Source organism: Peromyscus californicus, unplaced genomic scaffold (assembly GCF_007827085.1).
Source record: "Peromyscus californicus insignis strain IS unplaced genomic scaffold, ASM782708v3 Scaffold_14__1_contigs__length_90479793_seg_2, whole genome shotgun sequence".
In the NCBI taxonomy this organism is placed as follows: Eukaryota; Metazoa; Chordata; class Mammalia; order Rodentia; family Cricetidae; genus Peromyscus; species Peromyscus californicus.
In genome coordinates this window covers 76,488,362-76,500,438 of record NW_026294436.1, presented here as the reverse complement: position 1 = coordinate 76,500,438, position 12,077 = coordinate 76,488,362, and the positions used below count along the sequence as shown (strand labels likewise).

Genomic DNA, 12,077 nt, shown 5'->3' with positions numbered 1-12,077 from the left:
TGTGGCACATGTTAAATGTTATATTGCGTCTGTTCTTTAGTGTACTGCCAGAAATGTCCGTGGGATCTGTTAATGTGCTGGTGATACAGTAAGAGGCAGGTTATATTTCTTCTTTTTCTTCTTTTTTCCTTTTGAGACAGGATCTCATGTTAATATGTTTAGAAGGTTAGAAGTTTTTGTTGTTGTTTTGGGGTTTTTTTGGGGGGGTTGGCTTTTGGGGGGGGGTGAGACAGGGTTTCTCTGTATTGTCCTGGCTGTCCTCTGTAGACCAGGCTGGCCTCAAATTCACAGAGATCTGCCTGCCTCTCCAGAGTGCTGTGGATTAAAGGCAGGCGCCACCACCGCCCAGCTAGAAGATTAGAAAATTTTTAATGAGCAAAAAGCTATTGGTAAACATTTGTCGAAAGACGTTTCAAAAGGTGTGTAGAAAAATATTAAATTCCACCAATAAACAGAAGGAGATATATTCAAACCACAATGACAGTCACTTCCCTTCTTAGAATGATGAGTATCAAAAAGGCATGGTGTTAGACACCTGTCATCCCAGAAGGCTGAGAAAGTCTCTAGTTTGAGGTCAGTCTGAAATTATTTCCACTGTTTTAGGAAAATGGTACAGCAGTTTTTCAGAAAATTGAAAATAGAACTCCCGTATGATCCAGCAATCCTGCTTTTGGGTGTATAACCAAAGGAGATGGTCAGTGTATGGAAGAGGCATCTGCACTTACATAGTCACTGAGGATCATGTGTAATATCCAAGTACAGAATTGGCATAAGAGTAACCACTAATATGGAGAAAGTTGTGTATAGGCAGGAGAATACTGCTTGGTGAGGGATTCTAGATTGGAGGGAGGGATCTGTAGCAGGAATTTTAACAGTTCTTATTAATAAAATCAAACCTGAGGCCAGTTATTGGGGTGAACACTGGAAGATCAGAGAGACATAACAAGCCACAGTTAACCTCACCTGGCCAACTTCTCAGCTGGTCTTGTTTCCTCAGACTGGAAGCCTCTGAGTCCTCATCCAGAATGAATATCAGCTGAACTGCTGCTCTAAAGCTTGAAAGCTTAACCAGCCAAATGTTTCTAGTTTCTGGTCCTCACGCCTTATATATCTTTCTGCCTTCTACCATCACTCCCTGGGATTAAAGACTCGCTTTCTGGGATTAAAGGCATGAGTCACCATGCTTGGCTGTATCCTTGAACACATGGATTTCTGCCTCTGGAATGCTAGGATTAAAGGCGTGTGCTACCACTGCCTATCCTCTATGTTTAATATTGTGGCTGTTCTGTCTCTGACCCCAGATAAGTTTCTTAGGGTGCACAATATTTTGGGGAACACAATACCACCTCAGAGATCAGATATTTTTGATTCAGGGTTTTACTATGTAGCCTTGATGGTCTTTAACTCATGATCCTCCTGCCTTGGCCTACAAGTGCTGGGAGTCCAGGTATATTCCATCATACCTGGACTCTTGAGCCTTTATAAAAACATAAGTTATGCCATTAAGAGAGCCAAGCACAGCCAGGAGGTGGTGTCCCACACCTTTAATCCCAGCACTGGGAGGCAGAGGCAGGTGGATCTCTGAGTTTGAGGCCAGCCCACGCTGACATACAGAGAAACCCTGTCTTGGAAAAAGAGAGAGAGAAATCAAGCACAAAAAGGAAGTATGCTGAATGATATTTCTTCTATGTAGAATCCAAAAACGCTGAATTTAAAGAAACTGGAGTTAGGCAGAGACAGGAAAATCAAGAGTTCAGAGCCATCCTGAGAGACGTGAGACCCTGTCTTTTTTTTTTCGTTAATACTTCTGTCATAAAGATGAGAAGCTTGTGTTTGTTTTGTTTTTAAGATTTATGTTTATCTATGTGTCTCCATAAGTATATGCCACATGTGTGCGATTGCAGGGCAGGAGAAAGTGTCAGATTCACTGGAATAGGAGTTACAGGTTGTAGTAAGCTGCCAGGCATGGGTTCAACATAGATACTTGGAAACAAACTCGGGTCCTCTGCAAGAACAACAAATACTCTTAACCACTGAGCCGTTTGTCCAACTCAGAGACCCTAAAACAACAATAACAGGGCTGGAGAGATTGCCCAGTGGTTAAGAGCACTGGCTGTTCTACCAGAGGACCTGGGTTTGAATTCCAGTACCCACATGGTAGCTAACAGCCATCTATAACTTCAGTCCCAGGGGATCTGACACCCTTTTCTAGCCTCCACAGCTACCAAGTATGCTTGGGATTCACAAACATACATGCAAGAAAAACACCCTTACACATAAATTTTAGAGAACTGAGTATGGTGGCGTGTACCTTTAATCCCACCACTTGGGAGGCAGAGGCAAGTGGATATCTCAGTTTGAGGCCGGCCTGATCTACATGTTAGATACTGTCTGAGGAGACACACGCACACAATAGGATGGTGATTACCAGGGGCTTGTGAGAAGGGCTAGTTAGATGTTATTTGAAGAATGAGCCGGGCGGTGGTGGCACACGCCTTTAATCCCAGCACTCGGGAGGCAGAGCCAGGCGGATCTCTGTGAGTTCAAGGCCAGCCTGGGCTACCAAGTGAGTTCCAGGAGAAGCGCAAAGCTACACAGAGAAACACTGTCTCGCAAAACAAAACAAAACAAAACAAAAAAAAAAAGAATGAAAAATTTTGTGTGTACACATGCATGAGCATGGAAGAGGTTCTGGATAAACATACAGTATGGTTACCACAATTAGTGTAGATTTTTAAATGCTCATCATATTATGAGGTGATGGATTATGTCATAGATCTATCTAATCATTCTATAGTGTATACATGTGCCAGAACATCACATTTATCCTTAAATTCATATAGTAAAAAGTACAGAAACACTATGTGCCTTCTGATCTCATTTTATATAGCAAGGTAGAGTTGTGCTATGTGTTACTTGCACACACAGAAGCTGTTTGAAGTGGTCTGCTGGTGCTTTAAAGGTTTTCTTTCCTAGGTTTACAAGTATTTGTTTTATTTGGGTGTTTAGGGAGCAGGCAGTTAAAGAGGGGGTAGGAAAAGTACTAGGAGGGTATGGTAGAAATGGAATGATTTTAGGTGCTTACTTACGGGCAAATCAACCCTTAGATGATGTTAGGTATGATTTTCCTTGGGGAGCATTCAAGGACTTACATCATTTTCTTTCTGATTTCCATGTTCCTCTTCATTTTCAGTAATGGTATCAAGTAGCCAGAGTACTCCTGCCAAAGCCCCCAGAGCCAAGAGCGGTCCGTCCATTTCCTCTCCGTTGTCAGCAGCTTCTACTCCAAACTGTGCTGGAGACCTCCCTCTTCCTTCAAATACCCCCACGTTCTTAGTCAAAACCACTCCTGCCAAAACCCGGTCTCCAGTCGGCAGAAGAGGCTCCATCTCTTCTGTGTCCCCCAAACCACTCTCATCTTTCAAGATGTCTCTTAGAAACTGGGTGACCCGAACACCTTCCTCATCACCACCCGTCACTCCACCTGCTTCTGAGACAAAGATCTCATCTCCAAGAAAAGCTCTTATTCCTGTGAGCCAGAAGTCATCACAAGCAGATGCTTGCTCTGAATCTAGAAATAGAGTGAAGAGGCGTCTAGACTCAAGCTGTCTGGAGAGTGTGAAACAGAAGTGTGTGAAGAGTTGCAACTGTGTCACTGAGCTTGACGGCCAAGTGGAGAGTCTTCATTTGGATCTGTGCTGCCTTTCCAGCAACCAGGAAGCCCTTAGTAAGGACTGTGCAGGTCCTCCCAAATCAAGCCAGATTGAAGGTGCTGGTACAGGCATCTCAGAGCCTCCTTCTCCAGTCAGTCCTTATGCTTCAGAAGGCTGTGGAACACTGCCTCTTCCTTTGAGACCTTGTGGAGAAGGGTCTGAAATGGTGGGCAAAGAGAATAGCTCCCCAGAGAATAAGAACTGGTTGTTGGCCATGGCAGCCAAACGGAAGGCTGAGAATTCATCTCCACGAAGTCCATCATCCCAGACACCCAGCTCCAGGAGACAGAGTGGAAAGACGTCACCAGGCCCGGTAAGCCTTCAGTGTGGGAGGATGCATGTCCTATTTGAAGGGGACCAAATGCAGTTCTCAAGTTTGTCTGGGACTCAGATTAAGTTTGTTGATTATTTGACAGCCCTGTTATTCCATTAAACCCTTCATCTGCTCATACTCCTCAGTCTCACTGCTTGATTCAGTAAAGTCTTCCTCTCGCCATCTAGGGTGTCAGTTCAAAAATATCTCCTGGGAGACAGTATGGCATCTTTTTTTTTTTTTTTTTTTTAAGTAAAGTTGTTATTCTTGGGACACTTGCCAATATCCATAAGTAGATTTTCAGCTTGTAATTGCATTTATGATCAAAATGAAACTTAGGTATTTTAAAGAAATTAAATTACAGATTCCTTGGTTTGTTTTTTTATGGCTTTTCCCCCAAGTTTGTGATTATCTTACATACATCAGTATTCTGAATACTTGTGTTTGCTCTTTTAACCTAAATTCAGCGATTCGGTGTAATGTTACTTATCTTTTTAAGATTCACTTTTCTTTGACTGACATGACATTTAAATGAGATGTTGTGGGAGAAATAAGTGAACCTTGGAAAGTGTGTGACTTAGAGTGGTGGAGGTAACTGAGCATTGAGTGAGCCATGGACACCAACAGAGGGGTGGAGTGCCGCTGTTATTCAGTGTGCAGTTATGGGGAGGGGCTTTCAGCTCCATCATGACTCACAATAAATAAATAAAACTCACTCTGAATTGAGGAAGATGACAGGAACATAATCCATAATTAGGAGCAGAAGTTAGGTATCCTTAGGCCAGTACTAGTGAGGTGAGTGTCCTGCTCCATTTAATGTCCTTAGCCTAGGCTATGCTTCTAGGAAAGGAATCGAGGAATATATAAAAGCTACTTACTATACAAGCTAAAACAACTGTTTTCTTCCCTGAAAAGTAGGAGAACTCTGCTCCTAGCCAAAAAATTGTCATCAGTGTCCCTCTCCCCTGGTTCTTCCCCAACCCCCATGACCAGGGGTGAGGTGAGAAGCATTTTCACCAGTAACGTAAATCTCAAAACTTTAAGAATGGTGTGTTGCCGGGCGGTGGTGGCGCACGCCTTTAATCCCAGCACTCGGGAGGCAGAGCCAGGCGGATCTCTGTGAGTTCGAGGCCAGCCTGGTCTCCAAAGCGAGTTCCAGGAAAGGCGCAAAGCTACACAGAGAAACCCTGTCTCGAAAAAAACCAAAAAACAAAAAAAAAAAAAGAATGGTGTGTTAATCTTTTTTTTTTTTTTTTTTTTTTTTTTTTAAGTTTTGGGTTGTTTTGTTTTGTTTTTATATTTTATTGACTTGCAGGTTCTCATGTGTATTCCAGACTGGCTTTGAATTCAGGACCTTCCTGCCTTAGTCTCCCAGGTGCTGAGATTATGGGAGTGTGCCACCATATACAACTAATATTTCTTTATCAGAAAAATGTTCCTTTATTGGAAAACAGTGTAGAAGTGATAGCTGGTTTATCAGTTGAGGGGTCTGATTTGCTCAGGAGAATGGCAGCTATAACCTAGACACTTGCTGAGATAATTTGCAACTTAAACTTGGGAAGTCTCTAACTCTCCATTTTCTTCTAGGTCACCATTACTCCCAGCTCCATGAGGAAGATCTGTACATACTTTCGTAGAAAATCTCAAGATGACTTCTGTAGTCCTGAACACTCGACTGAGTTATAGATTCTAATCTGATAGTTCACTAAACTTGGGTCTACAAAGATGGGGGTGAAAAGTGACTTTATAATTCTGGCCTTTAAGAAAATGGTAATCTTTTCATTTTGGAAAATTCAGCAGACCTAGTCAGGTCACACTGTCTAGTGTAGACACAGCTTCCTGGGGTGAATGCCGTTTCCATTTCATGGGATGGTTTGTCATCTGTAGCCTTTTCTAGCAGTCTGTGATAATGACATCCAGCTCATGGAGACAGAAAGCAAGGCATGCCTCTTGTTATCCTGAAACTTGTGTGTGGTGGAGCGTGTCCAGCACAGGGCCCATCTGTGAAGGCAAGTCTGAAGACATCCTCTGAAGAAGATGACTTAAGCGAGCATGGTCTTATTTGAAATATATCATCTGTTCACTATACTTCTGTGTGTGTATTTTTCAAACTGTAAAATGTGATATTCACATGAGTACATTCCTGTTGTTTCCGTGTTAAAATACAGCATCTTGAGCTGAAGTCATGCCTATTTTAAATGCAGTGATTAATGTCAACTAAGGAAGAAAGTAGGAGAAAACAACAGAAAGCTGTGGAGGTCCCATGGATTTTGTTTGTTTTGTTTACCAGATTTCTATCACAAACCAGCATCGCTCTTAGGGTGCGGTAGGGGGCTGTTGATCACTTTGTTGAGAGAGATGCCTTATAAAGTCAGTAATTATACACTGAAACTAGGGTTTACATTTAGGTGTAGTTCTCAGTTCTCTGGGGTTTGTGACTTTTTTTAATGTCATCAGATTTTTAAGATAAAGTAATTTCTTACTGGTATTTTTATAAAAGATGTTAGCTGTAAACTGAAAATCCAGAACCTGGAAAAATACAGCTTGGTTTATTTTTACAAAAGGCTCTAGCTTTCTAGTATATTGGTAAGCAAAAACACAGCATTTTATCTAAATGGTTAGTGCAGAGGGTGTGTCAGCTGACTCTAAATAGTATGTGAAGTGCTTTAGCCCTTCTTTCCCTTAAATGCTACGTGTCAGTCCTCATGAAATGAGCATCATTATATCCTCCTTTGGAGGCTCTCATAAAGAAACTTTATGGTCAGGGTAGGTGCCCCCTTACAGTTAGGAAAGGGTTTTTTCAAATCCCTGAGGGCTGGTTAAACTTTATTTCTATCGTGATTGCCGGGTTAGTGGTGTCACAAACCTTTAATCCCAGCACTCGAGGCAGAGTCAGGTGGATGGATCTCTGAGTTCAAGGACAACCAGGGCTATTGCACAGAAACCCTGTCGGGGGACGGGGAGGACAAAACTTTAATTGCTTTGAGGTCGTAAATTAAACTTATAAAACAAGCAGGACTGAATAAGCATTGATTTTTCTCTGGTTTTATTCAAGAAAAAAAATTAAAGGAAGTTAGTTTAGTCAAAAACACATCGCAGCTTTAGCTGAGTGTTGAGGAATCTGCAGTGATGTTTGCTTGGTGAATCTTAGGCAGTAGGGAGGTATTTTTAATGATGCATGCCTGCCAATAATGTTGATATCTCTTGCTTTGAAAGCCAGTGATGGTAGTCAGTGAAGCAGGCGATTCGTGTCCACGTCTGGCAGCACTGTGAGTGAAGCTGGGGTAAGTGCTGTCAGAACCTGCAGGCTCTGTCTGCTTGGGAATCTAGACCACAGATGGGTATCAGAGGTGCTGTGTAACAAGGCTGGAGTTATCCCTGCCTCTTTTTAGTATCAGACTTTGAGTCACTAAATAATAAGCTTTTTATCTTGTCTGATGTTCTTTCCCAAGCTTTTTACACTGACCTAGACGCAATCCACACAAAAAGGAGTAATAATCTGGAGTCCTTTTTGCTTGCTTGTGGAGTAAAATGTGTTTGTTTACAAAGATATAATCTAATTCAAACTGAAAGAGGTTCTAATAAACGGTTTCCTCAGACCTTGGATATTTAGATGGCTTCAGTTACTTAGTGTGCTGTTTTGAATTAAGAATGGCCCCCATAGTCTGATGTTTGAATGCTTGGTCACCAGGGAGTGGCACTGTTTGAAAGGATTAGGAGGTGTGGCCTTTCTTGAGGAAGTGTATTACTAGGGGTGGGCTTTGAGGTTTCAAAAGCCTGTGTCAGGCCCAGTCTCCCTCTCCCCTCCTCCATTCCCCCCACCCTGGCCTGTGGATCAGTAGCTCTCAGCTCTCAGCTACTGCTCCAGCTTCATGCTCTTGTGCGCCCTGCCATGATGATAAAGGACCAAGCCTCTGAAACTGTAAACAAGCCCCTAGTTAAATGCTTTCTTTTACAAGAGTTGCCTTGGCCAAAGTATCTCTTCACAGCAGTAGAACAGTGTCTACAGCACTTGGTAAAGGAGCATGGGTAAAGTAGTTCTTTGTCAAAATAAGTACTTTCATTCCAAACTTTTCCATTTGGATATATTCCAAGCAGTGTGGCTGTGTTGATACTAGTTTCTTTGGCTTTTTTGTTTTGTTTTTCAAGGCAGGGTTTCTCTGTGTAGCCTTGGCTATCTGGCCTGGAACTCAGAGCCACTTGCATCTGCCCCCCAGTTGTGTGGGAGGTGTACGCCACCACCTCCCTGTTTCTTTTGGCTATTTCAAGGCTTTGGGGTGTTTAATAATTAGTCTCTTGAAATACCTCTTATTATGGGCTGCACATATTATTGATGACAAACTGTAGCTGCCTTTGTGTTGAGAAAGAGGTCAGCCCACAACCTGTACCCTATCCCTTATCAGAACTGTGCTAAGACTTTTGAATACATTGTGGATAGTAGGCCTTTTTACTCTGTGGTGTGTGTGTGTGTGTGTGTGTGTGTGTGTGTGTGTGTGTGTGTGTGTGTGTGGCTTTAATCTTTAATACTCCTCATCCATATGCTCAAAATTGGTCTATGGGGTCAGTGAGATGGCTCACTGAGCCTGATGACCTGAGTCCCTATCTGTTAGCATTCAGATCTACCCCTTGGGGACCAGGCCAATAAGCAGACATAAAGTCTCCTTTAAGAGAAAACCCCTCCCCCTTCTCTCTCTTTCCCTCTCCGTTCTCTTCTTTCCTCTCTTCCCACAAGGTCTTTCTGCACATCCTCTCTTCTTTTCCCCCTTCTCTTTCTCTTCTCTCCTCAGCCCTTGCTCACTTTCTCCCTTTCCCTTCCCCTAATAAATCTTTCCATGTGAGTGCTGCCTGCATGGTGTGCCTTTCCCTGCAACTTCCACCCGCCATGACCACCTCCCACCATGTCTGCATGGCATGTCTCTTTCTCACCCACCGTGGGGCCCTTCAGCTCCAACCCACCTGGTGAAAAGAGAACCACTTCCCACAAACTGTCCTCCAGCCATCATATGTCCCTTGGTGTGCATATTCCCTACACACACACAACTCATTTTTTTCTTAAGAAAAAAAAATAGCCGGGCGGTGGTGGCGCACGCCTTTAATCCCAGCACTCGGGAGGCAGAGGCCGGCGGATCTCTGTGAGTTCGAGGCCAGCCTGGGCTACCAAGTGAGTTCCAGGAAAGGCGCAAAGCTACACAGAGAAACCCTGTCTCGAAAAACCAAAAAAAAAAAAAATAGCTTATGACCATATGTCTGGTCAACGTGTTTGTTGAGAGTCTATCTTAATACACTGATGCTCTTGGGGCTGTTTTTCTGCTTTTCCTGATCCCAAGAGAGTCAGACTTCCTTTCATATTGTTCACAACGCACAGGCCAAGTAGTCTCACAGAATCAGCTCACAACTAGGCAGTGGAAATAACTTCTCACAGCATCGATGGGAGTCGCTGGTAATGTACTAGGAAGCTAAAGTCCTGGCAGTTCTCAAGGGCTCGGTGCAGGCCCTGCTATTGCTTGTTTGGTCACCCATTGCTGCTCACAGGATTTTTGAGGGGACCTGTGCTACATAATAACCATTAAATCTTGAAATACTAGAAAACTAGATGTGCCGGCCCTTTAGATATTGGTTAAAAGTTAAAGTTCACATTTTGTTGAACTTGGAGTGAACTGAATGCTTTACTAGTGCTGATGCCAAGACTAGGGTAGCCATTCTGTTGTCTAAAATATAGAAGACCCTTTTTTTAGCCGGGCGGTGGTGGCGCACACCTTTAGTCCCAGCACTCAGGAGGCAGAGCCTGGTGGATCTCTGTGAGTTCAAGGCAAGCCTGGTCTACAGAGCGAGATCCAGGACAGGCACCAAAACTACATGGAGAAACCCTGTCAAGGGGGGAGGTGGGGGGGACAAACAAAAAAAAAAACCCTTTTTTATGTGGGGCAATATTTGAATGCATACTAGTATAGGGGTTACTAAAGAATGCTGGGAGATAGACTCAACTTTTAAAAACTTAACCAGTCTGGGAGGAGGACTCAGTAGGTGAATTAGGTGCTTCATGCATCAGGAGCAGAGTTCAGATCCCTAGAACCTACACAATTGCTGGGTTGTTGGCAAATGCCAGCTGGGTGTGGCAGCCTGCTAGTAATCGAGCTTTAGGAAGGCAGAGATTGGATCCCCAGAGCAACCTGGCTACTTAGACTAGTCTGAGAGAGTTCTGGGTGCAATGGAAGAGACCCTGCCTCAAAGAATAAGTTAGAAAATGATTGAGGAAGACTCCTGATGTCAGCCTTGTGCTTCTGTACACACATGCATACACACATGAGGAAACGTATACATGTGTGCCCGAGTGTACGTACGGCAAGGGCACTGTGTTAGAAAAGAGGCTTGCATACACACATGAGGAAACGTATACATGTGTGCCCGAGTGTACGTACAACCAAGGGCACTGTGTTAGTAAAGAGGCTTGCTTGATTTCAAAGCTCACTGCCTTCTCTGTCTGCTAAGCCAGGAAAGCATTTCAAGGATACAGAAATGTTCCATTTATACCCATTTCTCTGACTTCTCTAACTTGCCACGTGTCCTTTTCTGTTTTGATATTCTAAATTTGTAATCAAGCCATTTTGTGGACTATGAGCAGCAATGGCACATTGCAAGATGCCCTTGATTGGAAGTCTTTCCATTTCACCTGCCCTTAGTAGTCGTCACCTGGGTACAAGTCCTGTGTGCAGCACCTGGTTTCAGTTATCACGGGAAGTTAATTTATTTATGGCACTTCATGAACTCAAGCAGCACTTAAGAGAAAATACCATGATCACTTCCTAGCTTGGAATTCAAACCCTGTTGGCTCTGGATGACTTCCTGTCTGTAAAGTGTGTTATGTGGTTCTTAAACATAAAGCTTTTAGCCGGGCGGTGGTGGCGCACGCCTTTAATCCCAGCACTCGGGAGGCAGAGCCAGGCGGATCTCTGTGAGTTCGAGGCTAGCCTGGACTACCAAGTGAGTCCCAGGAAAGGCGCAAAGCTACACAGAGAAACCCTGTCTCAAAAAACCAAAAAAAAAAAAAAATAAAAAAATAAAGCTTTTAAGATGGTGCCTAGTGTACAATAGCAAGCATTGGACAGTTACTATCAGCCATTATTCTCAAAAGGCAAGGAGGGCAAGAATTACTATTGCCCACATTTGGTAGACATAATGCTTAAGCAGCAATCCTGTTTTGCTTCCGTGAGGTTGCCATCTATAAAGGTGTGGGTACAAGGCAGAATTAGCTGGGAAGCTTTTCTTGGGGCTCAGGCCTTCCACAATCCCGACTAGTACCTATCAAAGACGTGTGCTCCCATCCACCAGGTGCTTGAGGTCTTGGCTTTGTCCCCCCCATGTTCACATAAAGATTCCAGAGATGATTTCATATGCTGCCCACAGCCACAGTTGAAAGAGGCTGTAAACTACAGATGTGTATGGGAACAGCTGCAAAGCCACAAGCTGCTCACACAGCTCACTGTCTCTTTCCTGACTTGGGCTTCAGCTCTGCGCCCTGTTGCAGATGTACCCACTTTTGTGAGGAAGCAGCAGAGTGGCCCTGCAGAGCTGGTTCCCACCACTAGTTCTGTTGTGAGCTTGGCAATGAACAGAGTAAAGGAAGGGAAATGCAAAGCACACCCCTTGCTGTGTGAGCACCTACTTCACTCCATACAGAAAATTGACATGCTGCCTGCAAAACAGAATGCTTTGCTCCCACAATGACATCCTTCCCCAGGCTGCTTCTGGTGCCACAATTTATTACCATTGTCACATGGGTGCCAAGATATTATCCGTGACAAATGTAACGCCATGGTTCCACCTAGCTTCTGCGTATCAAACCCATGCCGCCAATGTACTCAAGGTGCGGGTTTCCAATTTACAGGCACATACAGAATGTGGCATCCTCTTGTCTTCCAGCAGTCTTGCCGCCTGAACCCCTTCCAGGATTTGTGCCAAAAACATGGATTCAAACTAAAATGTTACGGGCTGAGTTTTTTCCCCTCCTGTCAACAGTGTTGCTTGCTTTTATAGCCTTAAGGTAATTCTAC

General features: G+C 43.7%; 1 protein-coding gene across 1 annotated transcript in view; it reads left to right on the top strand.

Annotated features, from left to right (window-relative positions):
• The window catches only part of Dtl (denticleless E3 ubiquitin protein ligase homolog), a 39,480-nt gene extending 33,272 nt beyond the window's left edge, over positions 1 to 6,208 (top strand). The window contains exons 14-15 of the mRNA XM_052738021.1: positions 3,194 to 4,026; positions 5,614 to 6,208. Of these exons, the coding sequence (XP_052593981.1) occupies positions 3,194 to 4,026; positions 5,614 to 5,712 (932 nt within the window). The 3' untranslated portion in view covers positions 5,713 to 6,208. The remainder of the gene's footprint in view (positions 1 to 3,193; positions 4,027 to 5,613) is intronic.
• The last annotated feature ends 5,869 nt before the right edge of the window (positions 6,209 to 12,077 follow it).